The sequence below is a fragment of the Alnus glutinosa genome, chromosome 11, assembly GCF_958979055.1.
Source record: "Alnus glutinosa chromosome 11, dhAlnGlut1.1, whole genome shotgun sequence".
In the NCBI taxonomy this organism is placed as follows: Eukaryota; Viridiplantae; Streptophyta; class Magnoliopsida; order Fagales; family Betulaceae; genus Alnus; species Alnus glutinosa.
In genome coordinates, this window is record NC_084896.1 from 2,515,444 (window position 1) to 2,538,476 (window position 23,033).

At 38.3% G+C, this 23,033-nt stretch overlaps 3 protein-coding genes and 1 pseudogene across 3 annotated transcripts; all 4 read left to right on the forward strand.

Moving 5' to 3' along the window:
- Positions 1-8,176: 8,176 nt before the first annotated feature.
- Positions 8,177-9,333, forward strand: LOC133881650 (G-type lectin S-receptor-like serine/threonine-protein kinase At2g19130). Its single transcript, XM_062320628.1, has one exon. The coding sequence runs from the start codon at positions 8,283-8,285 to the stop codon at positions 9,099-9,101; it is 819 nt and encodes a 272-aa protein (XP_062176612.1). The 5' UTR covers positions 8,177-8,282; the 3' UTR covers positions 9,102-9,333.
- Positions 9,334-14,540: 5,207 nt separating this feature from the next.
- LOC133881652 (receptor-like serine/threonine-protein kinase SD1-6) lies at positions 14,541-15,054 on the forward strand. The gene is made up of 2 exons (XM_062320629.1): positions 14,541-14,851; positions 14,951-15,054. Exons 1-2 carry the CDS (start codon positions 14,626-14,628, stop codon positions 15,019-15,021), a joined length of 297 nt encoding a protein of 98 aa, XP_062176613.1. The 5' UTR covers positions 14,541-14,625; the 3' UTR covers positions 15,022-15,054.
- Positions 15,055-18,681: 3,627 nt separating this feature from the next.
- On the forward strand, positions 18,682-19,617 carry LOC133881651 (G-type lectin S-receptor-like serine/threonine-protein kinase CES101; annotated as a pseudogene).
- Positions 19,618-19,736: 119 nt separating this feature from the next.
- On the forward strand, positions 19,737-20,816 carry LOC133882027 (cysteine-rich receptor-like protein kinase 10). The gene is made up of 2 exons (XM_062321114.1): positions 19,737-19,877; positions 20,508-20,816. The coding sequence occupies exons 1-2, from the start codon at positions 19,737-19,739 to the stop codon at positions 20,814-20,816; spliced, it is 450 nt and encodes a 149-aa protein (XP_062177098.1).
- Positions 20,817-23,033: the final 2,217 nt, after the last annotated feature.

Sequence of the window (23,033 nt, forward strand, 5' to 3'; positions counted from 1 at the left end):
GATCCATCCTATATGTATAAATTTCACACCAAATATAAGTGAATGTACAAAGTATATACAAATTTACTCATTTGATAATTCTAAAACCTTAATATCAAGAAACTAATATTAACACAATCCAAAAAAGGAAGGGGTTAGACAAAAAAAGAAATGTAAATTTGATAATTATAAACCCGTATATGAAGAAACTAATATCAACACAATCCAAAAAAGGAAAGGATTAGACTAAAGTCACATTAATCTCATTGCAAGTATGTCATACATGAGGAGCCCAGGATGTTGATCAGTTGATACATCCGTGACATTTTTAGGATCGGAGCCGCACCTACTCAAGAGTGAATTAACGACAGTTTCCTTTCTTTTGGTTGCTCTTTTTTAATTCTAGAAGGTGATGACCGTCTTAGTAAGTGTTACATAAATTATCATGTTAATTTTTTTAAAAAATAAAAAAGTAAAACACTCCTAACGTCACTAAGAAAACAAATAAGTGCTAATTCTCTATATATTTTTGGAATTAAACACCAAAATAACATCAATTACTAACCGTATCTGCATACCATAAAATTGTTATTTGTAATCACATATGCAGATAACATTTTTACTAACCACGTTCGCGTATGTACGTGCGAATAACAAATAATTGTATATAGCGGATGCTGGGAATTGCCGACATGGACACCCCTAACCCCAAACAATCTCTTTTCGTGTGAAATGCCATAACATTCCCCTTATTAAAATATGATGTCTTTGGAAATTGATTTGGCTTGTCGTGCATGTACTACTTTTTTCTCATTTGGATTAGTTTACGTTTTCCTTTTCAATTTGGGTAGGTGGCTCTTCTTTTTAATTCTTTTCTTGTCCATTAAGTCTTGTCTTTCATATTTGTCTGTGCTATGTCACAGACTTTCTCGTAAGAAAAAGTAAAGGCCGGTTGGTAATCATGTTCCTTCCTTTTTATTATTTTTTTTTTTCAAGAAATGCTAAAACTCCTTTTAGTGTCATTCTGAAAAGACATAATGTAATAAAAAAAATTAAAAAATTACATCCATGTCATCTAGAAAGACATAGATGTAATTTTTTTATTATATTTATATTTTTCCAAAGGACACCAAAAGAACATTTGAAAGAGCTCTAGTATTCTTCTTTTTTCTCTACTTCTCTAAAAAAAAAAAAGTGTCAACATCAAACACATTCAAACTTTTATCACTTTTTATATCCCAACAATATTCATTTTTTATTACTATTCAAATAAAAAAGTAGAATAATTATATTTTTCTCGCCATGAACTACGGCCTCCGTTAATATGCCCACATGAACTAACACTCTCACTATCCGACCGCATCTAACTACTATTTATTTACCAAAATCCTTATTCTGTCGGTCAACATCATTAAATTAAAAAAAAAAACTTGAAATGCATAAATACCCTAACTTTATAAATAAAATTTATATATAATACCCTTAAAGTTAAACAAGTTAAAAATAATAATAAAAAAGAAACAGAAAGGGTGGCAGCCACCCCTTGAAGGGGGGCGGGGGTGGCTCGCAGGCCACCCCTTTTTTTCTTTTCTTTTGTTTTTTTTTTTAATTTTTAATTGTTTAATTTTTTAGGTTTTATATATTTGAATTTTTCATATATTAATATATATATATATATATATATATATATATATATATATATATATATATATATATATATATATATATATATATATATATATATTAAGAGTGACACGTATCATCATACTATTGGTGCTAGCGTGACACATTAACAAAATTCATCAAGTGTTTTGACGTGCTATGACTAAATTGTTATTTTGTCAAACTCGGAGGACCTTTGAATTATTTTTTACTTTTTTATATCACAATAAGCGATCTATAATTTAAGTTAATCACATGGATTAATTTTATCCTTTATTAAATGGGTTTGACAAATAACTCGTTATTGAAATGATTTTAAGTTGTAATATTTCAAAAAGCTGGTCTGGTGATGAATAATCAGGGTCGGAACTAGGTGGTTGGGGGCAATGACATTCCTTGATTTCGAAACTCCATTAAAGGCCATTCTTGTGGAACTTCATTTCTACTAGAAATTTGGAAGTAGCCATCCCGTGAAAGAACACCCAAGTTTAGTTTGTGACAATAATTTTCAGATTTTAAAGAATAAAAAAAACAACGTTACAAAAATATAACAATCATACATTACATCAAAATTTGACGTGGTTCAATAAAGAGAAATATTTGGTTTTTATCTTTTATTGGTCTCTATACAAAAAATGGACAAATGTACTATTAAATATTTAAAACCAACATATGATCCAACAAATTAAATTATGAATTTTCAAAAGAGATGGGTAAGAGATGGATGTGTAACAACTCTCCGAAAGAGAAATTCACTATCAACTGACAAAGCTGCTCAAAATCTCGTTATGAAAGAATTGGTGCTCGTATATAGAACTTAAAAGATGGTGCTAAAATAGTTATGAACCTACTATCAGTAGTGGTGGTTTAGTAGTGTCAGGATAATCCCTAAGTGATTAGGAAAGTAATCAAGTACTAAGGTAAAAGTTTGATTCTCGCAATAAAAATTTTTAAACCTAATTATTATTAGTCATCTTGGTCTCATCGATGCCCTAATGGAACTAGGCTCAGTCGGATTAATATTGGACGGAACATCTATAGTTAATTCCTACCGTCTAGCCTCTAGGTCCCTCTCATCACTTATGCGCCTCCCAGTAGTTAGGTACTATTATATGGCCATGCTAATCAAGAATAACTATTCTCCCCCGCCTACCCTTTTGCTTAAAAAAATCTAGTCATTGTTAAACCCTGTTAAGCCTATAGAAGATACTGAAGACACTGTTCACGCAAATCATGCAATTCACACAGCTCATGCAAGCTCAACAGATACGCAAGATTCAAATCCTGCAAGACTTCTTGGGTTTCCTTATACAGCAGATACAGAGTAAATGCAGCAGATATTAAGCGTTTCCTTGTGCAGCAATTATTCTCTCCATCCGTGGTCCACACTCAACGGAAGTCTACCTTATTTTCTACAAGTTTCCTTATGTACATATATTTTTTGTAATAGCTTATTTTACCTTCCTTGTAAACAATTGTTTCCTTCTCGGTTGTAAGCTGTACACGAATATAAATAGGAATGCACAGTACTGTTTTGGTAAAGTTAGCCAAAACACTTCTCAATTTTGTTTACATGGTATCAGAGCATAATACAGCTAACGCTCATCCAATGGCTGAATCTGGTTCTTCCTCTGGAACTCTGCCTCCCTCAAACGCATCAGTTGATGCACCTTTAATCACCTCCACCATACCCACTTCTCCACAAGTTGTCGGTACTAAACTTGATGGACCAAATTATTTAGCTTGGGTAGCACAGTTTATGCCCATCCTCAGGACTCACGAAGTCTTGGGGATTGTGGATGGTTCTGAGCCTTGTCCCCCTAAGTTCCTGCCTGATTCGACTAATCCAAATACTGTCAATCCAGCCTATGCCGTTTGGCAGAAAAAGGACCAACTTGTTCTTAGTTGGATCCTTTGTTCACTATCTCCTGCAATTTTAACTTCGATGTATGGTTTAAATACATCTAAATCAGCTTGGGCATATCTTGCCGGTCGATACGCAGATCAATCACGATCCCGAATATCTCACTTTAAGCGTCAACTTCAATCACTCCAGCAAGGCAGCAAGACATGCACGGAGTATCTGAATCAAGCAAAATCATGGGTTGATCAACTTGCAGCCGTGGGAAAACCGGTTGACGATGATGACTTGATTTCCTTCATCATAAGTGGTTTGAATCCTTTGTATCATTCCTTTGTTGCTGCATTTTCATTAGCTATCCGAAACTGTGACATGTCCTTCATTGATTTTCAATCGGAACTACTGAGCCATGAAATTCTCATTGAGAACCAAAGCCAACAATCGGTCACCCATGAAGCCCCTGCATTTGCACTTTACTCTAATCCTACAGGTGCCTCTGATCATAAGGCACAGCCCACCAGGTTCCCTTCTCACTCCCAAGGGTTCAACCGACCACACCATGCTCAATATGGCAGGCCTCCCTACCCTCCAAAGGGCCCAGTTCGTTCTCCACCTCCAGGCTACCGTAGTGGACCTCCTTCAGGATATCGCAGTGGTCCGTCATCCGGGTACCGAAGCTCCTCATCTCTCAGTCCAGCAAAACCACCTTCCAGCAGTACCTCAGAGTTACCTCCACGCTCTCCTTGCCAAATCTGTGGGAAAATTAACCACAGAGCCTTGGACTGTTACCATCGAATGGATTACGCTTATCAAGGTCGGCTTCCTCCTCCCCAATTGTCTGCAATGGTGGCCCAATCCAATGCCAAATATGACACTCAAGAGTGGCTCGCCGACAGTGGTGCAAATACACATGTGACTGCTTCCCATGAAAACATTGCTGCCCCTCAACCTTTTGATGGTGGAGATACTATTGGTGTTGGCAACGGTGCAGGTTTGGTTATCACTAGCATTGGTTCATCTCTTGTTTCTCCTAATTCTTCACATGATTCTGTTTTTCATCTTAAAGATATTGCTCACTGTCCTAAAGCCTCGGCTAACCTGTTATCTATCAACAAATTATGTCGTGATAACAAGTGCTTCTTTATACTCACCGACTCTTATTTTTGCATTAAGGACAACAAGACCGGCACCATCCTCCTCCAAGGACCGAGTGAGAACGGGCTCTATCCACTTCACTTTCATCATTCCACCACAAATAAATCAAAGGACTTTACTGCTTTCCTTGGGGTCAAGACCACGGATATGGTCTGGCATCATAGGTTGGGTCATCCTTCAGAGTCAGTTTTTCAGCATCTTCACAGCCATCATCAACTTCCAATCTCAGGTTCCATCAATAAATCTCAAGTCTGTGACTCATGTCAGCTTGGGAAAGCCAAACAGCTACCATTTTCAGATTCTACAAGACTCTCCACTTCTCCTTTAGAACTCATTCACTCCGATGTTTGGACCTCTCCGGTTCACTCAATGAGTGGATGTAGGTTTTATGTAATTTTCGTTGATGATTTCAGTAGGTTCACATGGCTGTATCCTCTTAGTAATAAAAGTGAAGTGTTTAACCATTTTGTGAAATTTAAGCTCCTTGTTGAAAAACAGTTCTCCACAAGCATTAAGCAATTTCAAACTGATAATGGCGGTGAATACATCTCCGCACAGTTCAAACATTTTCTTGATCAACACGGTATTTTTCATCGTCTAACTTGTCCCCACACCTCTCAACAAAATGGCATTGCTGAGAGGAAACATCGGCACATTGTTGAAATGGGACTCACCCTCCTTGCACAATCTGGTTTGTCCACCAAATTCTGGGTTGAATCGTTTTTAACATCCACTTATCTCATCAATCGGTTATCCACTAAAGTCTTACATAATGAGTCCCCATTTTCTGCACTTTTTGGCAAACTCCCAGATTACTCATTTCTCAAAGTTTTTGGCAGTCTTTGCTATCCTCTCCTTAGGCCTTATGCACAGCATAAGCTGTCCTTCCGTAGCAAGCCCTGCATTTTCTTAGGTTATTGCATAAATCAGCGTGGTTATCGGTGTTTTGATCCCCAAACGCATAAAGTCTACATCTCTCGACATGTGGTGTTTGATGAAATGAAGTTCCCTGCCAAGGATACACCCCTCACACCCGGTGCTTGCAAGATTACAGGTCCGGTTGCTGACTCCTTGATCACACTGCCCTCTTTGTCCTTCTCCACACCTGCTGAACCAGTTACTGCCCCTCCATCTCCTACTGCTCCTGCGAATTCTATAGCCCCTTTGCTGCCTAACTCTTCCACATTACCCTTCGATTCCTTGCAGCCCGCTATTCCTGTGCAGATTCATGATGTTACGCCCCCTGCATCCGCCTCCCTGCCACCTAACCATTCTGATCCTCCCCTGTTTCCGAACCACCCCAGCCCTGCTGTCCAGGAAGCTCCTTTCACTAGCTCCCCCACCCACTCTCCTTCCTCTGCCCATGACTCAGCTACCCCTTCTTCCACCCCTCTTGTTAATCTTGCTGAACCTCAGAGAATGCTCACCCGTTCCCAAACTGGCCATACCAAACCCAAAGCATTTCCTGATTTTAAGTTATACCACTCCATCAAATATCCTCTCACAGTACTCCAGGCCATCCAACACTCACTTGAACCTACAACCTTCCGTCAAGCTGCTCTCAAACCTGAATGGATGTCCGCCATGCAAAGTGAATTTGATGCCTTGATATCCAACTGCACTTGGACCCTTTGCCCCAGACCTCTCCATCAAAAAGTTGTTCGGAATAAGTGGGTTTTCAAGGTGAAACAGAAACCTGACGGGAGTGTAGATCGTTATAAGGCCCGGCTCGTGGCCAAAGGCTTTGATCAAACCTGTGGTGTGGACTACTATGAGACCTTTAGCCTCGTGGTGAAACCTGTCTCTATTCGGATCATTCTAGCTCTTGCTGTTCAATTTGATTGGCACATCCGGCAACTTGATGTATCTAATGCATTTCTGCATGGTGTATTGACTGAGGAGGTCTATATGGAACAACCTCAAGGTTTCCTTGATTCTACTCATCCCGATTATGTATGTCGTCTTCACAAGTCCATCTATGGACTCAAGCAGGCACCACGTGCTTGGTTCACTCGATTATCCACTGCATTGTTGGAATTGGGATTCATTGGCTCTCAGGTTGATCACTCATTATTTATGTGTCATTTTGGTTCTACTCACATTTTTCTCTTGATCTATGTAGATGACATCATTGTCACAAGTAATCATGCTTCCTCCATTGATGTCTTAGTGGCCAAACTCACAGCCGACTTTGCCATGAAAGATCTTGGGTCCCTTCATTACTTTTTGGGCATTCAGGCTATTCGGACTGTCGATGGACTTCATCTCCGCCAATCCAAGTACAACGCTGATCTTCTAAGACGGGTTCAGATGGATGAAGCCAAACCTTATGGTGCCCCTTGTGTAGCAGGTTCAAAAATGTCCCGATTTGATGGAAAACCGTTGGCTGACCCTACTCTTTTTCGCCATGTTGTTGGTGCCTTACAATATGCCACATTAACACGACCCGATCTTGCTTACGCTGTGAATCAATTATGCCAACATATGCATCGTCCTACCACGGTGCATTGGACTGCTGCTAAGAGAGTTCTTCGTTATTTAAAAGGTTCCATCGATCATGGTTTGTTGTTTCGTAAAGGCTCCCTCGAGCTTCATGCTTATTGCGACTCGGATTGGGCCGGCAATCCCGATGACCGGCGCTCCACTACTGGATTTGGTATTTTTCTTGGCTCTAATCTCATCTCGTGGGCTGCCAAGAAACAGCCCACCGTCTCTCGTTCCAGCACCGAGGCTGAATACCGGTCCATGGCTCTTGCTACCACCGAGCTGTTTTGGATTCGCATGCTACTCCGAGAACTAAGGGTTGCAATTTTGGCTCCACCGTGCCTCTGGTGTGATAATTCTGGAGCACTTGCTTTAGCTTCAAATCCTGTCTATCACGCACGCACTAAGCACATTGAGGTCGACTTTCATTTCATTCGTGAGAAGGTCACTAATCGGGATGTTCAACTGCGTTCTATTTCTACACTTGAGCAGGTTGCTGATATTTTTACAAAAGGGCACACTGCTGCGCGGTTTCTTTATTTACGTTCCAAACTAATGGTGTGTTCCCCCATCAGTTTGCCGGGGAGTGTTAAGCCTATAGAAGATACTGAAGACACTGTTCACGCAAATCATGCAATTCACACAGCTCATGCAAGCTCAACAGATACGCAAGATTCAAATCCTGCAAGACTTCTTGGGTTTCCTTATACAGCAGATACAGAGTAAATGCAGCAGATATTAAGCGTTTCCTTGTGCAGCAATTATTCTCTCCATCCGTGGTCCACACTCAACGGAAGTCTACCTTATTTTCTACAAGTTTCCTTATGTACATATATTTGTTGTAATAGCTTATTTTACCTTCCTTGTAAACAATTGTTTCCTTCTCGGTTGTAAGCTGTACACGAATATAAATAGGAATGCACAGTACTGTTTTGGTAAAGTTAGCCAAAACACTTCTCAATTTTGTTTACAAACCCAAGGTCCCAATTAAGCAACCGGCGTTTGCCAAATACCGGAATATGTTGGACACAAATTCAACTATTATCACTGCAGAAAATTGCTTAAAAAATAGCGTAATTTTTTTTAATAATGGAAGCCCGACGACTGTTCGTATATCAAAGAAAAGAAATGTCGTCACAAAATGTCGGTCTTTGTTCTGCAAGTCTGCAAGGTAGAGACTCAGACAGGGATGGGTGCAATGAAGAGTAAGCCATGGCTCTTATTTGTTCTGCTTCTTATCCTGTCCTATTACAGAGCATGCTTCTCCATAGCCGGTGATACCCTTTCACCAGGTCAGTCTCTTTCAGGGAGCGAGACCATATTATCTCCAGGTAGCAATTTTGAGCTCGGTTTCTTCAAACCGGGCACCTCATTAAAAATCTACCTGGGCATATGGTACAAAAGGTTTGATCGGACGGACATTGTTTGGGTAGCAAATAGAGAAAACCCGTTGTCTGACTCATCTTCCTCAAGACTTGAGCTCTCCAAAGATGGTAATCTAGTTCTGCTTGAAGGTTCCTCCAATATGCCAGTTTGGTCGACAAATTTGACACTTTCCCGGTCAAACTCAACTGAAGCAGTACTTGGTGATGATGGAAACTTTGTTTTAAGAGATAGTTCCAATCAGAATACTACTATCTTTTGGGAGAGTTTCGACCATCCAACGGATACCTTGCTGTCAGGTGCGAAGCTTGGGATCAATAAGGTTACTGGGAAACCAAAGCAGCTCATTTCATGGAGAAATTCAGAAGATCCGGCAGCTGGTGCGTTCTCGTTGGGGTTAAACCCAAATGGAAGCAATCAAATTTTCTTGGAGTGGAACAGATCCCAAATATATTGGAGTTCTGGACTTTGGAATGGAACATCTTTCAGCTTAATTCCTGAAAAGGCCGTTATCTTCAACTACACTTTTGTGTCAAGTAAAAATGAAAGTGAGATATTTCATTTACTCTCTTTATAATCCTTCTAACCTTGCTAAATATCGGATTGACCAAACAGGACAGATCAGGGCACTGGCGTGGTTGTCTGGCCTTTCCATTTGGAGTATACTTTGGTCTGGACCGAGGAACCTATCTGATGTCTACGCCTTGTGTGGTGCATTTGGCGTGGTACAGTACCCTGACAATTTCTCAAACCCTTGTGATTGTCTAACAGGTTTCGAACCATTTTCGATGAACGACACCAGTTTAAATGATTGGTCAGTGTTGGCATGAGTTGTCAATTAAGTAATAGAGTTACTTTAGTAGGTAATTGATGTTTAGTAGGTGATAGAGTTACTTTAGTAGGTAATTGATGTTAGCATAGATTCATCATTGTAATTATTATTCTACTTTAGTAGGTAATAGAGTTACTTTAGTAGGTAATTGATGTTTAGTAGATTCATCATTGTAATTATTATTCTACTTTAGTAGGTAATAGAGTTACTTTAGTAGGTAATTGATGTTTAGTAGGTAATAGAGTTACTTTAGTAGGTAATTGATGTTAGCATAGATTCAGCTTTGTAATTATTATTCCATTTTCTATATAAAATGCAACCCTCACAAAGAGAGGTATTGAAATTCAAAAAAAATCTGACATGGTATCAGAGCATCTCACGATCCGGTTCCTTGTTCACGCCTAGCCCTAGGATTTAGCCTTTTATCTACCGATGGCAGCCACCGAAACACCAACCCAGACAGAGGAATCCACCACCGACCGGATTCTCTCTGAATTACTCACCTCCAAGATGGCCGAAGCTCTGTCCAAAGCCCAGGCCTCAACCGTGACTTCAGAACCTGCAGCTCTACCGATAGGCATCAAGTTGGATGGCTCCAACTATGGCTTGTGGTCCCAAGTTGTCGAGATGTACATCTCCGGCAAAGACAAGTTGGGCTACATCAATGGCGACCTGACCCCGCCATCTCCTAACGACCCGTCCTTTCGCAAATGGCGCACTAACAATGCCATTGTCAAAGGATGGCTTATCAACTCCATGGATCCGACGTTAATTGGAAACTTTATTCGGTTTCCCACAGCCAAACAGGTGTGGGACTCTGCTGCCACCACCTATTTTGATGGTGGTGATACATCCCAGGTTTATGATCTCCGGCGCCGTGTTTCACGTCTCCGTCAAGCAGGTGGATCCCTGGAAAGATATTACACTGACTTGCAAGGTCTTTGGCGTGAAATTGATTTTCGACGTCCAAACCCAATGGAATGCCCTGCTGATATTCAAAGGTATAATACTCTCCTCCAAGAAGATCGGGTCTACGTTTTTTTGGATGGTCTTGACGACAAGCTGGATAACATCCGCAGTGACGTGCTGCAGCTACACCCGTTTCCTACCGTAGAGCAAGCTTATGCTCATGTCCGTAGAGAGGCCCTTCGTCAGGTGGTGATGAACGCAGGTGACCATGAACTTCCTCCAGGAGCAGTGCTTGCTTCAAGAGGCCTCAAGCTTGGAATCCATGGATCGAACCCACAACATGCTGGAAAATCTGGTTCTAAAGGCCGATCATCATCTGACGGATTAAAGTGCACTCATTGTGGCAATATGAAGCACACACGGGAAAATTGCTTCCAACTGCATGGGTATCCGGACTGGTGGCATGAACTCCAAGCCCGGAAGAAACAAGACACTGCTGGTACAAGTGCAGGCATAGGCAAGGCTGCTGTAGCAGCAGCTGAACCGTGTCTCTCTCTAATCCCTCAACAGAATTTTTCTTCTGTGGATCAAGGTAATCCCTGTCATGCATTAATTAGTTCTTGCTGCAATACTGACCGTGATGATTGGTTACTTGACTCTGGGGCCACGGATCATATGACATTTGATCCTACGAATCTTTCTCAACATTCATCTCCACGGCGCACTAGCATTGCAAATGCCAATGGAGTGGTCTCTCCTGTCACAGGAGCTGGTTCCGTGACATTATCACCCTCTCTTCAATTATCCAACACATTACTTGTTCCCTCATTGTCCCACAAGTTACTATCTGTGAGTCAAATTACCACAGACCTGAATTGTGTGGTACTCATATTTACTGATTTTTGTCTTATACAGGATATTCTCACCAAGGAGATAATTGTGCGTGGTACTAAGAAGGGGGGATTATACTACATGGAAGATTTCAGTATGGGAAGAACTCATCATGTGTCTTCACTGAGTTCCAAGACTCAACAGATTTGGTTGTGGCATCGTCGTTTGGGACATCCTTCATTTGGGTATCTAAGGCATGTGTTTCCTGATTTATTTTCGGATGTAGAAGCTTCTGAGTTAAATTGTGATACTTGTATTTTAGCCAAGAGTCATAGGGCTACTTATCCTTTAAGCATGAATAAAAGTGACATTCCTTTTGCTTTAATTCATTCCGATGTATGGGGACCATCCCCCGTGTCTATTGTCTCTGGTGTACGTTGGTTTGTAACGTTTGTTGATGATTGCACACGCATGACTTGGTTATATTTGCTTAAACATAAGGATGAAGTATTTAAGGTTTTTCAGTCATTTCATGCTATGATTCAGACTCAGTTTTCAGCTCAGATTCGGATTCTTCGTTCTGACAATGGTGGAGAATATGTCAATCACCATTTTCAGTCCTATTTTCAACTCCACGGCCTTATCCACGAAACTTCATGTCCCCAGACACCACAACAAAATGGGGTAGCTGAAAGGAAAAACCGACATATTCTTGAAACTGCCCGAGCTTTCCTCCTCGGCGCCCATGTTCCCACAAGATATTGGCCCGATGCAGTTACCACCGCTGTCCATTTGATCAACCGCCTTCCATCCAAAGTCTTAAATTTCCAAACCCCACTACAATCCCTATCAACCTTGGTCTCTCTACCTTCTGCCCTCATGCTCCCACCCCGTATCTTTGGATGTGTGGCGTATGTACACCTTCATAAGAACCAACGTACCAAACTTGACTCTTGTGCTCGTCGGTGCCTCTTCTTGGGCTATGCTACATACCAAAAAGGCTACCGCTGCTATGACCCTACTACTCAGCGTACTTATGTGACTATGGATGTCACTTTTCTGGAGTCCGCTCCTTTCTACCCTTCCTCGGTATCCACTGCTCCTCTTCAGGGGGAGACACTAGATGAAGAGCTTAAGTGGCTAACCTTTGAATGGCTTGAGAATCGGAATGACACACCATCCGAAGAAGAACCTCTGGCAGCTGAGCCTATACCATTCGAAGAAGAACCTCTGGCAGCTGAGCCTATACCATCAGGAGAAGAACAAGAATCCCCCCGCCTCTCAGTTGCTGCAAGCCCATCTCCTGAGAATATTCCTGAGGTAAGTAATATTGGCACACCCTCAATTATCAATGCTATAGATACTGGGTATAACTTACCTTTCAGGCATAACCGAGGCAAACCACCAAACAGATACTCTCCAGATATGGAGGAAAGAAGGTCGAGGTATCCAATTGCCAACTATGTTTCCACCGAAAAATTGCCTGAGCCACTCAAGATTTTTTCACAGGAGCTCTCTGCATGTCATATTCCTACTACAGTTCAGGAGGCATTAATGGATCCTAAGTGGACAAAAGCAATAGAGGAAGAAATGGGGGCACTACTAAAGAATCAAACATGGACCTTGGTCCCACTACCCCAAGGGAAGAAGACAGTCGGGTGCAGGTGGGTCTTCTCAATTAAACATAAGGCAGATGGATCTATAGAACGATATAAGGCGAGACTGGTTGCAAAAGGATACACCCAAACATATGGTGTAGAGTACCAAGAAACTTTTTCACCGGTGGCTAAACTAAATACAGTCAGGGTTTTGCTATCACTCGCAGCCAACCTTGATTGGCCATTACATCAGTTGGATGTAAAGAATGCCTTTCTTCATGGCGATCTTGAAGAGGAAGTATACATGGACACTCCTCCAGGCTACACAGCATCTTCAAACACTGAAGTAGTGTGCAAGTTGCAGCGTGCATTGTATGGACTGAAACAATCACCTCGAGCATGGTTTGAACGGTTCAGTCAAGCAATGAAGAAGTATGGCTTCCACCAAAGCAATTCAGATCATACATTATTTTTGAAGCATCAACAGGGCAAGGTAACAGCTTTAATTGTATACGTTGATGACATGATCATTACAGGGGATGATGCAGAGGAAATTGATAAGCTTCAAAAACAATTGGCAACCGAATTTGAGATGAAAAATCTGGGAGGACTCAAATATTTCCTGGGAATAGAAGTTGCTAGATCAAAGAAAGGTATATTCTTATCTCAGCAAAAATATATACTAGACTTACTTTGTGAGGTTGGAATGCTGGATTGTAAGCCAGCAGACACTCCAATTGTTTAGAATCACAGGCTCGGAGAACATCCAAGTCAAGTGCCAACAGACAGAGGAAGATACCAGAGGTTAGTTGGGAAACTAATTTACCTCTCGCATACCCGTCCTGATATTGCTTACGCAGTGAGTGTTGTAAGCCAATTTATGCACCAACCGAGTAAGGATCATATGGAAGCAGTGATTCGGATTTTACGATACTTAAAATCCTCCCCAGGAAAAGGACTTATGTTTGCAAAGAATAATCATCTCAGAGTTAATGGTTATACAGACGCAGATTGGGCAGGGAATACCACAGACAGAAGATCCACCTCAGGCTACTTCATGTTTGTCGGGGGAAATCTTGTTACGTGGAGGAGTAAGAAGCAAAAGGTGGTGGCACTGTCAAGTGCTGAAGCAGAGTTCCGTGGAATGGCTAAAGGACTTTGTGAACTTCTATGGCTAAGAAGACTTCTAACCGAAATTGGCTTTGCACCTACCTCCGAAATGGACCTCCTTTGTGATAACAAAGCAGCGATTGCTATTGCTCACAATCCTATCCAACATGATCGCACTAAACACGTGGAGATTGACAGGCATTTTATTAAAGAAAATCTCGAAGCTAAAATAATTCGGTTTCCATTTGTGAAGTCCGAAGATCAACTGGCGGATATTCTTACAAAGGCCGTATCAAGCAGAGAGTTTTACAACAAGTTGCGCATTGAAGATTTGGATGCTTCCACTTGAGGGGGAGTGTTGGCATGAGTTGTCAATTAAGTAATAGAGTTACTTTAGTAGGTAATTGATGTTTAGTAGGTGATAGAGTTACTTTAGTAGGTAATTGATGTTAGCATAGATTCAATATTGTAATTATTATTCTACTTTAGTAGGTAATAGAGTTACTTTAGTAGGTAATTGATGTTTAGTAGATTCATCATTGTAATTATTATTCTACTTTAGTAGGTAATAGAGTTACTTTAGTAGGTAATTGATGTTTAGTAGGTAATAGAGTTACTTTAGTAGGTAATTGATGTTAGCATAGATTCAGCTTTGTAATTATTATTCCATTTTCTATATAAAATGCAACCCTCACAAAGAGAGGTATTGAAATTCAAAAAAAATCTGACAGTCAGGTGGTTGTGTGAGGAAAACCCCTTTGTAATGTGAGAATAATACGTCTGATAATGGCAAAAAAGATTGGTTCCTGAAAGTATCAAACATGCGATTGCCCGTGCATTCGAAAGCATATTTGGCCGTGAATGCAAGTAGATGTGAATTGGCTTGCACGGAAAATTGTTCTTGCACAGCTTATGCTTATAATGGCAGTGGGTGTATGATATGGGAAGGAGCCCTTTTCAACTTATACCAACTCTCAGATGGTGGGGAGATTGGACAAGATATCTATCTCAGACTTGCTGCTGCTGATGAGCATCGAAGTACCAAAGGTGAAAAATCTACACAAAATTATGTAATCTTTCGTTTTAAACTAATACTTACTTCTCTGTTATGGTTGAGCTAATAGTGATTCTTGTCATCATAATTAGGCAAAAAATGGAAAGTATGGGTAGCTGTGCTAGTCCCTGCAACAGGTCTTATCTTATGCCTCTTCGTTTGATTTGCAAGCAAAGGAAAGCTCAAATGCATACGTAAGTGTAAATATTCTAACCATAGGTAGAATTTACTTTCAAAAAGTTACAAGGAAGTCGATCTGCCTTAATTTTAGACAAGAAATTAATTCGTTTGGACATTAATTTATAGCACATTAATATATATGTTTGTACACCACGCCAAGTCAAAATGTATATTAACTACTTATTTTGTCTGTTAAAAAAAATTACAACTAACAAGGAAGTCTACCTTAATTTAAGACAAGAAACTGTGATGAGTCCTTATTCCTAGGACATCACTTAACACACTTTTCAGCGGCACAGCAATGAAAAGAAAATCAAGAATTAACTTTCATTATCATATTATCCCAATTGTATAACAGTCGTACATTAATCTATTAAATATTATTACTCCAAAATATTCTAAATTAGAAAACATTCGTCCGACCTATCAAGTATAATCTACCCACAAACAAAAGGACTGACAGAATAAGCATAGTCCATGCCACATACAGAATTAGGGCCGGCTGGAGCCTTGGGTGGATTAGGCGGCCGCCAAAGGCCCGCAATTAAGAAATATTAATGGAGATTTATTTCAAAAAAAAAATTAAGACCTTAATTACTATCAATATTATTTAATTAAGACCCCAAATTATAGTAAAAATATAATTAAGAAATGCATTAATATCATGCAGGCGACCCAATTTAATAAGGCCCCTAAATACAAAATATTAATGGAAATTTATTTCAAAAAAAAATTATGATAAATGTATAATAAATCTCTGAGTCAACATGCGATTTGAAAATGCTTCATAACTTTTTAATTTTCAACATTGACTTATTAACTTTTTCACATTTTTGGATTGGGTCCTTCAATTCTGTCACTTTTCCATCCAATTTGCAACTCCCGTTAGTGCCACGTTAGCTTTTTGCTACGTCACCTTAAAATATTATTTTAAAAAAAAATAATTTTATTCAAAAAGATAAATTAAAGAAAGAAAAAAATTTAAAAAGAAAAAGCAGCCACCCCTTAGGGAGGTGGTGACCTACAGGCCACCCTCTATGCCGCTGGAGGAACTAGGTGAAATTGAGGAACTTAGTTTCTTGGTTTTATACTGAGAAATTGATGTGGCTCTTCCATTATTTGATAAAATGTCTGAAAGAAAATCTGGAAGAGCAATTGAAGCCCGCCAATAGTTTGATAAAATGATCGAGAATTCCATTCTGTCATGATTTGTTTTTGATTTTGTTGTGCTCTCTAGCTGTTCTGCAAAATGAACCTGCAAGCTTTAGTTCTGAGTGTGAATGAGTTGCATTGGCATATTGGAATGTTGGGTCCAGAAATTTAACCCTTGAAGAATTTTATCACATACTTCGGATGTACAGTATAGGAATAAGAACTTGGCCGAATGAAATTCTCTATCATGACGCAAACAAGATCAGTTGACTGTGATCTCGTCTACATAACGAGATCAGTTTTTTCAACTCATCGATCTCCCTCTCAGCAGTTTCAACTTTCCTCTCTGAACCTTCCACACAAGCAGCCCCAGGATTAGGGCACTTCGCTGAAGAATTTTATCACATACTTCGGATGTACAGTATAGGAATAAGAACTTGGCCGAATGGAATTCTCTATCATTTTATCAAACTACTGGCGGGCTTCAATTGCTCTTCCATTCTTGGAGTAGCCATCAATCATCGTTATATAGACAACCTCATCAGGATCCACACCAAACTTGAGCATCCTCTTAAACAATTCTTCTTGCTTCTTATCCTTCAGTTTCTGAACCTCTGCATGCAAATTCTGGATTGAAGTCTGGAATTTTTGTATCTGATGAACCGAAGTGCTAAACCTCAGCCAGAACTCCAGATTTTCATTCAGACATTTTATCAAATACTGGAAGAGCCACATCAATTTCTCAGTATAAAACCAAGAAACTAAGTTCCTCAATTTCACCTAGTTCTTCCGACGGCCTAGACAGTGGCCTGCGAGCCACCCCCTCCTTTTCTTTTTTTAATTTTTTAATTTTTTTTCTCTCTTTAATTTATCTTTTTACATAAAATTATTAAAAATATATATATTTTAAGATAACGTGGCACTAACAGGAGTTGCGAAATTGAATGGAAAAGTGACAGAAGGACTCAATTCAAAAACAAGAAAAAGTTAAGGAGTCAATATTGAAAATTAAAAAGTTAGCGGACATTTTTAAATCTCACGTCGATTCAGAGATTTATTATACATTTACCCAAAAAAATAAGGCCTTAATTACCATCAATATTATTTAATTAAGGCCCCAAATTATGGTTAAAATATATTAAGAAATGCATTAATATCATTGTATGAGATATGAGGTTTTTCTCTCTCTCTCTTACATGTGTTACTTCATTATACACACAAAACATTCATAAATAGTGTATTTATGATTAAGTCCAATGTTTAAAATAGAATTGAAAAAAAAAAATACGCTAATTAAGAAGATGAAAGTCTCAAAATATCTTATTTAATTAAGGCATCAAATTATGGTAAAAAAGTAGTTACGAAAGGCATCAATATCATTGCTTAAGATATGGTGTTTTTTTTTTTTTTTTTTTTTTTTTTCTCTTTCTTACATGTGTTGCTTCAATATACACACAACGTTCAAAAATAATGCATTTATGATTGAGTCCAACGTTCAAAATAGAATGGAAAAAAAAAATGTTAAGAAAATGAAATGTCTCTAAATATTTTATTTAATTACAAATCCTACTCTTTATAAGTTTCCTTTTTTTTTTTTTATTTCAATGTTCCTATTCAAGTTTTATTCAAATTTGAATTTCTCTCTTTTTCTCCAATTTCATTATTTCAATTCCCAATAACTTACTATTCAAGTTCTTAAAATCATTCCATATCTAATCAGTGATAAAGAAAAATGGTTAGTTACCAAAAACTCAATCAATCAATTGCATTTATTTTTTTTATTTGATTTTAAGAAATATTTTTACACTAATTTGCCTTTTCTTGTGCAGGTTAAAAGTGTTAGATAATCTTATCATAAATATTAAAATCCTACCTAAGAATCTAAGATCAATAATATCACAAGAAATATTAAATATTTAAATGGATTAGCCATATTATCAATTGAAAAGAAATGTTAAAAAAACTTAAATATGAAAATTGAATAAGTAATTTTGCATATCAAAAAGCGAGAAGAATGAAAATTTTTAAATAAAAGGCATTACTTGAACTTCTTGCTTAAGGCCCCAAAATATATTGGGCTGGCCCTGATACAAATATAGAGAATTGGCACAATTTATAACCAGAATCAATAACAAGAAGCTACATATAACAAGCTAAAACACCATCTCAACAAAGAAATTCCTAAGAGCAGAAGTTTTCTCTCTAATTTCTAACTTAGTGCAAATTAAGGGCACCTGTCACTAACTGGGTTGGAACTTTTTAGCAGGCAACAGCCAATGATGTCAGGCTGGAAACTATTCTAGTCCTTATTCTACAGACGTACACAAGGGCCTGAATTACAAATGGTCTCTGAAGGCCTTAAAATAATTGAAAACACAACATTAGAGCCCCTGCCTCCCTACAACACAAATAGGTTAAAAAGTGTTTCAGGCTCTTCAAACTTACTTACCTTTGGATACTGGCATTGCTCAAAGTGGTTGAACAACTTTGGTGAACCTAATGATGTCATCTCAATTGATTATCTTGGACCAACCACTGGATTTAATTCCATGTATAGTGACCAATTCTTATCATTCTATATCAAACAGGGGAGAAGGCTTCAAGCAATAATCTACTCTTATTTGATTTCAATACTGAACTCCATGCAATCAATGAAGAAACAAACACCAACAATAATATGAAGAAAAGAGAGAAGAATGCTGAGTTACTGCTATTCAGTTATGAGAGTGTATCAGTTGCAACCAATAATTTCTCAACTATGAATAAGCTTGGAGAAGGAGGTTTTGGACCTGTTTACAAGGTACGTTACATTTTCCTAATGAATGTGCTTTGAACACTATGAAGAAAACCAACATTAATGGTAAACCTTCATAAAAGTTTAAAGAGTTTATGGTTCTCCTTCATAGGGGAATTTACTTAGAGGGCAGGAAGTTGCAGTGAAGATACTTTCAAAAACATCTGGACAGGGAATTGAGGAGTTCAAAAATGAGACAATGCTAATTGCAAAACTCCAGCATAGAAATCTTGTCAGAATCTTAGGTTGCTGTATCGAGCGAGATGAAAAGATATTAATATATATATGAGTACATGCCCAATCAGAGTTTGGACTTCTACCTTTTTGGTGAGTGCATGTTTATGTATATATGTGTATATATTTTAATCTCATATGTTTATATTTCCTTGGTTGTACTATTTAAATAGATCCAACCAAGAAAATGATGTTAGGTTGGGAGACACGCATACGCATTATTGAAGGGATCGCTCAAGGGCTTCTTTATCTTCATCAATATTCAAGGTTACGAATCATACATAGAGATCTAAAACCTAGTAACATTCTCTTGGAAAGTGACATGAATCCAAAAATATAAGATTTTGGCCTAGCTCGCATTGTTGGAGGTAATGAAACACAAGCAAACACAAACATAATTGTTGGAACTTAGTAAGTATGCAACTTGTTTTTTCATCCGGTATTTGCAATTCTTAGCTAAATTCTCTGAGCAAGCTACTAATAGAGGCCTTTATGAATTTTTTTAATGCAGTGGCTATATGTCTCCCGAATATGCTATGCATGGTTTGTATTTGATAAAGTCTGATGTCTTTAGCTTTGGAGTATTGGTGTTAGAGATTGTGAGTGGCAGGAAGAACACTAGCTTTTATAACAGCGAGTCACTCAATCTTCTTAGAAATGTATGTAGCTTTTATACTCACCCAAATTTCTTATTTTTCTTTTCTACTTTCCAAAATTCTTTATGTGTTACATTAATCCTATAACTTAAAATGCTATTAGTTTTTAGGGGAAATTTAACTTACTGTCCTTGATCTTCATCATTTTTGCAATCATACAAAAAAACTTTAAAAAGTGTCAATTTAGTATATTCATTTTTTAATTTTTTTCAATTTCATTCATTCGTTAGAATTTTTCATTAAATTCTAACGGAGTGGTATCAAAATTCATAAAATACTCATCCTTTTTTTTTTTAGGAAAAAAAAAAAGAAAAAGAAAAAATTGCAAAGATTTAGGCGTTGGTCAGGATTTAAAAGAATTTGCACAAAAAAAAAAAAAAAAATCCATGCTTGAATCATTGAAAAAATATTATATATATATATAAACATATGTATATATTTTGGGAAATGATTTAACGAAAAATCCTAACGGATGGGTGAAATTGAAAGAAAAAAAATTGAAATATAGATACACAAAACTGATACTTTTAAAAGTTTATGAGCATAATTGCAAAAGCGATGAAAGATAAGAGTTGGTAAGTGAGTTTTCTCTAATTTTTAATTAAATTTAGTCTGAATTTGAAATGAAATTAGGCTTCGGAGTTGTGGAGAGATGGTCGAAGTTTGGAGTTGATGGAGCCAACAATAATATATCCTAGTTCCACTTCTATTCTGTTGAGGTTCATTAACATTGGCCTTCTCTGTGTCCAAGAAAGCCCGATTGATCGACCTACCATGCCTGATGTAATCTCAATGATTAGCAATGAACTTGCACCTCTACCTACACCTAATCAACCAGCGTTTTCCATAAGCCGGAATATGATGGACACAAATTCAACAGTTGACAGTGCAGAAAATTGCTCAAAAAATAGTGTAACTATTTCAGCAATGGTAGCTAGATGATTGATTCCTATATCAAAGAAAAGAAATGTTGTAGAACCAATGAATCTTTCTGTCTAATTTGTATGCACGTTGATATGCTACATACTTGTCACTAAATATTGTATTTGTTCACTCATATATTTTTAGTTTCGTTACCAATTAATAATACTATCCGGATAGAATCTATAAGTTGTTACGGGATCTAAGAATAATATATTTTTCTTCCATGTACTACCACATTATATATTGAACACTAGCCTATAATATGCACAAGTTATTTTTCATTATAATCTACTCCAAGTGTCTTTATCAATAATCAATTTCCTTCCCCTCACTCAGTAAATCAACCGGCTGGCTACCAAAAAGGGGTGAAATCCCAAATCTTTGGCTCGTGCCTCTTCATTTTTATTCATGTAAGAGACAAGGTTTTAACAACTAATTCAAGAATATTCTTACTTGTGAACCTAACATTGTAACTTAAACTACATGTTCTTGAAGATTTTGAACCATATCTTCAAATTATGCGATATACATAACTGCAATGATGCGACCCAGATCATAAAGTATATTCACATCAATATCATATCTGTAAATTTCTACTATTATTAATTATAAAAATTTTCCAATAATTACACAACTATTAATCAAAGCTCTAATTAAACATCCAACTGAAATAAACATGGCACAATCCAATATTTCCAGCAAATTAGTGGTCATAAATTCAATCGGTTTTCCAAAATATACCATTATACAAGAGTTAGGTTGTATAAGAGTTGTTCACAGGTTGTAAATGTATCATATCTCTAAATAAAAAAATATATAAGAAAGGGTAGTGTTGACCTTGAAAGAGACAACTGCTTTCTGGCTGAAAGCAGGAGAGCGAAAATCGTCATTTGAAGAACACAAACTAATCCCACCTATCTCACCCTGACCTCGTTTTTGTAAGAAAATTTTCTACTTACAATACAATCTTTTGGCACTTAATTTCCTATTAACCTAACACAACTTATAGATTTTTTTGCAATTCTCCAAAGTACATTGCACCATTGGAGGTAAAAAGTAACCAAAAGTTTCTGAATTTCAGGTCATACTACAAAACACCAAAAAATTGCTACAGTAGCAGAGGAGGATGGTGAAGTCGTAATCAAGAAAGTCCACGCGTGGGTGAGGGGGATCCACGTGTCGGCACGTGAGTGCCACGCTTTAGTGTATGGTGGTCGAACGACGACATGGAGGAGAGCTGCAGGAAGCGGGGAGGCCCAGGAGCACAATGGTGGGACGCGTTTGAGGGCGGGGTTGACGAAGGTTTACGAATCTAGCCTTGAAAAAGTCAAATCTATTACCCTTTGTCGATCCGAGAAACAACCGGCAATGAGGAGCAAGAAAGAGGCGGAGAGTAGTTCGACAACAGGGGGACAACGAGCCAGGGGGAAAGAGCAACCGATAATTATGTTCTTTGGAGGAACCAAAAACAATAACTATATATGGAGAAAGAGAAAAACAACGAAAAGAAGAGCAATAAGAAAAACAAGGGGGAAAGGAAGGGGGGAGGGAAAAGGATCATCCCTCCTCCCTTGAAAAGCCATCGAAAGTGGAGGAAAAACCTTATTAGCTTTCACTTAATAACATGCCACCACCAAAAATGCAATATAACACTTATACAGCCTAACAATTTACCAAATTGTATGATTGGTCAATGTGAGTGTGAGACTCCTTTGTTATTTATTTTTAAGGGTAATTACATTTTTCCCCCATGAACTACTAAAAAATGCGCGATGCCCCCATGAACTATCAACTCGACCAAAATAGAGCATTCAACTACCAAAGACAACCATTTTTCCCCCTTCCATCAGTCAAAGGGGTTAAAACAAACGGTCAACGGGTCACGTGACCGTCACACGCCGTTTTACCCTCATTTTCTTCCTCTTTTCCCCCCATGAACTACCACCATCTTCCTCTTTTCCCCCCATGAACTACCACCATCTTCCAACATGCCCCCATGTAAAACGGCACATGACCCATTGACTGTTTCTTTTAACCTCTCTAACTGACGGAAGGGGGGAAAATGGTTGTTTTTGGTAGTTGAATTCCCTATTTTGGTTTAGTTGGTAGTTCATGGGGGCATCGCGCATTTTTTGGTAGTTCATGGGGGAAAAAGGTAATTACCCCTTATTTTTATTTTTATTTTAGGGTTGGGGAATCCTGCAACCACCTATCTCCACCTGAAGCGACACTACA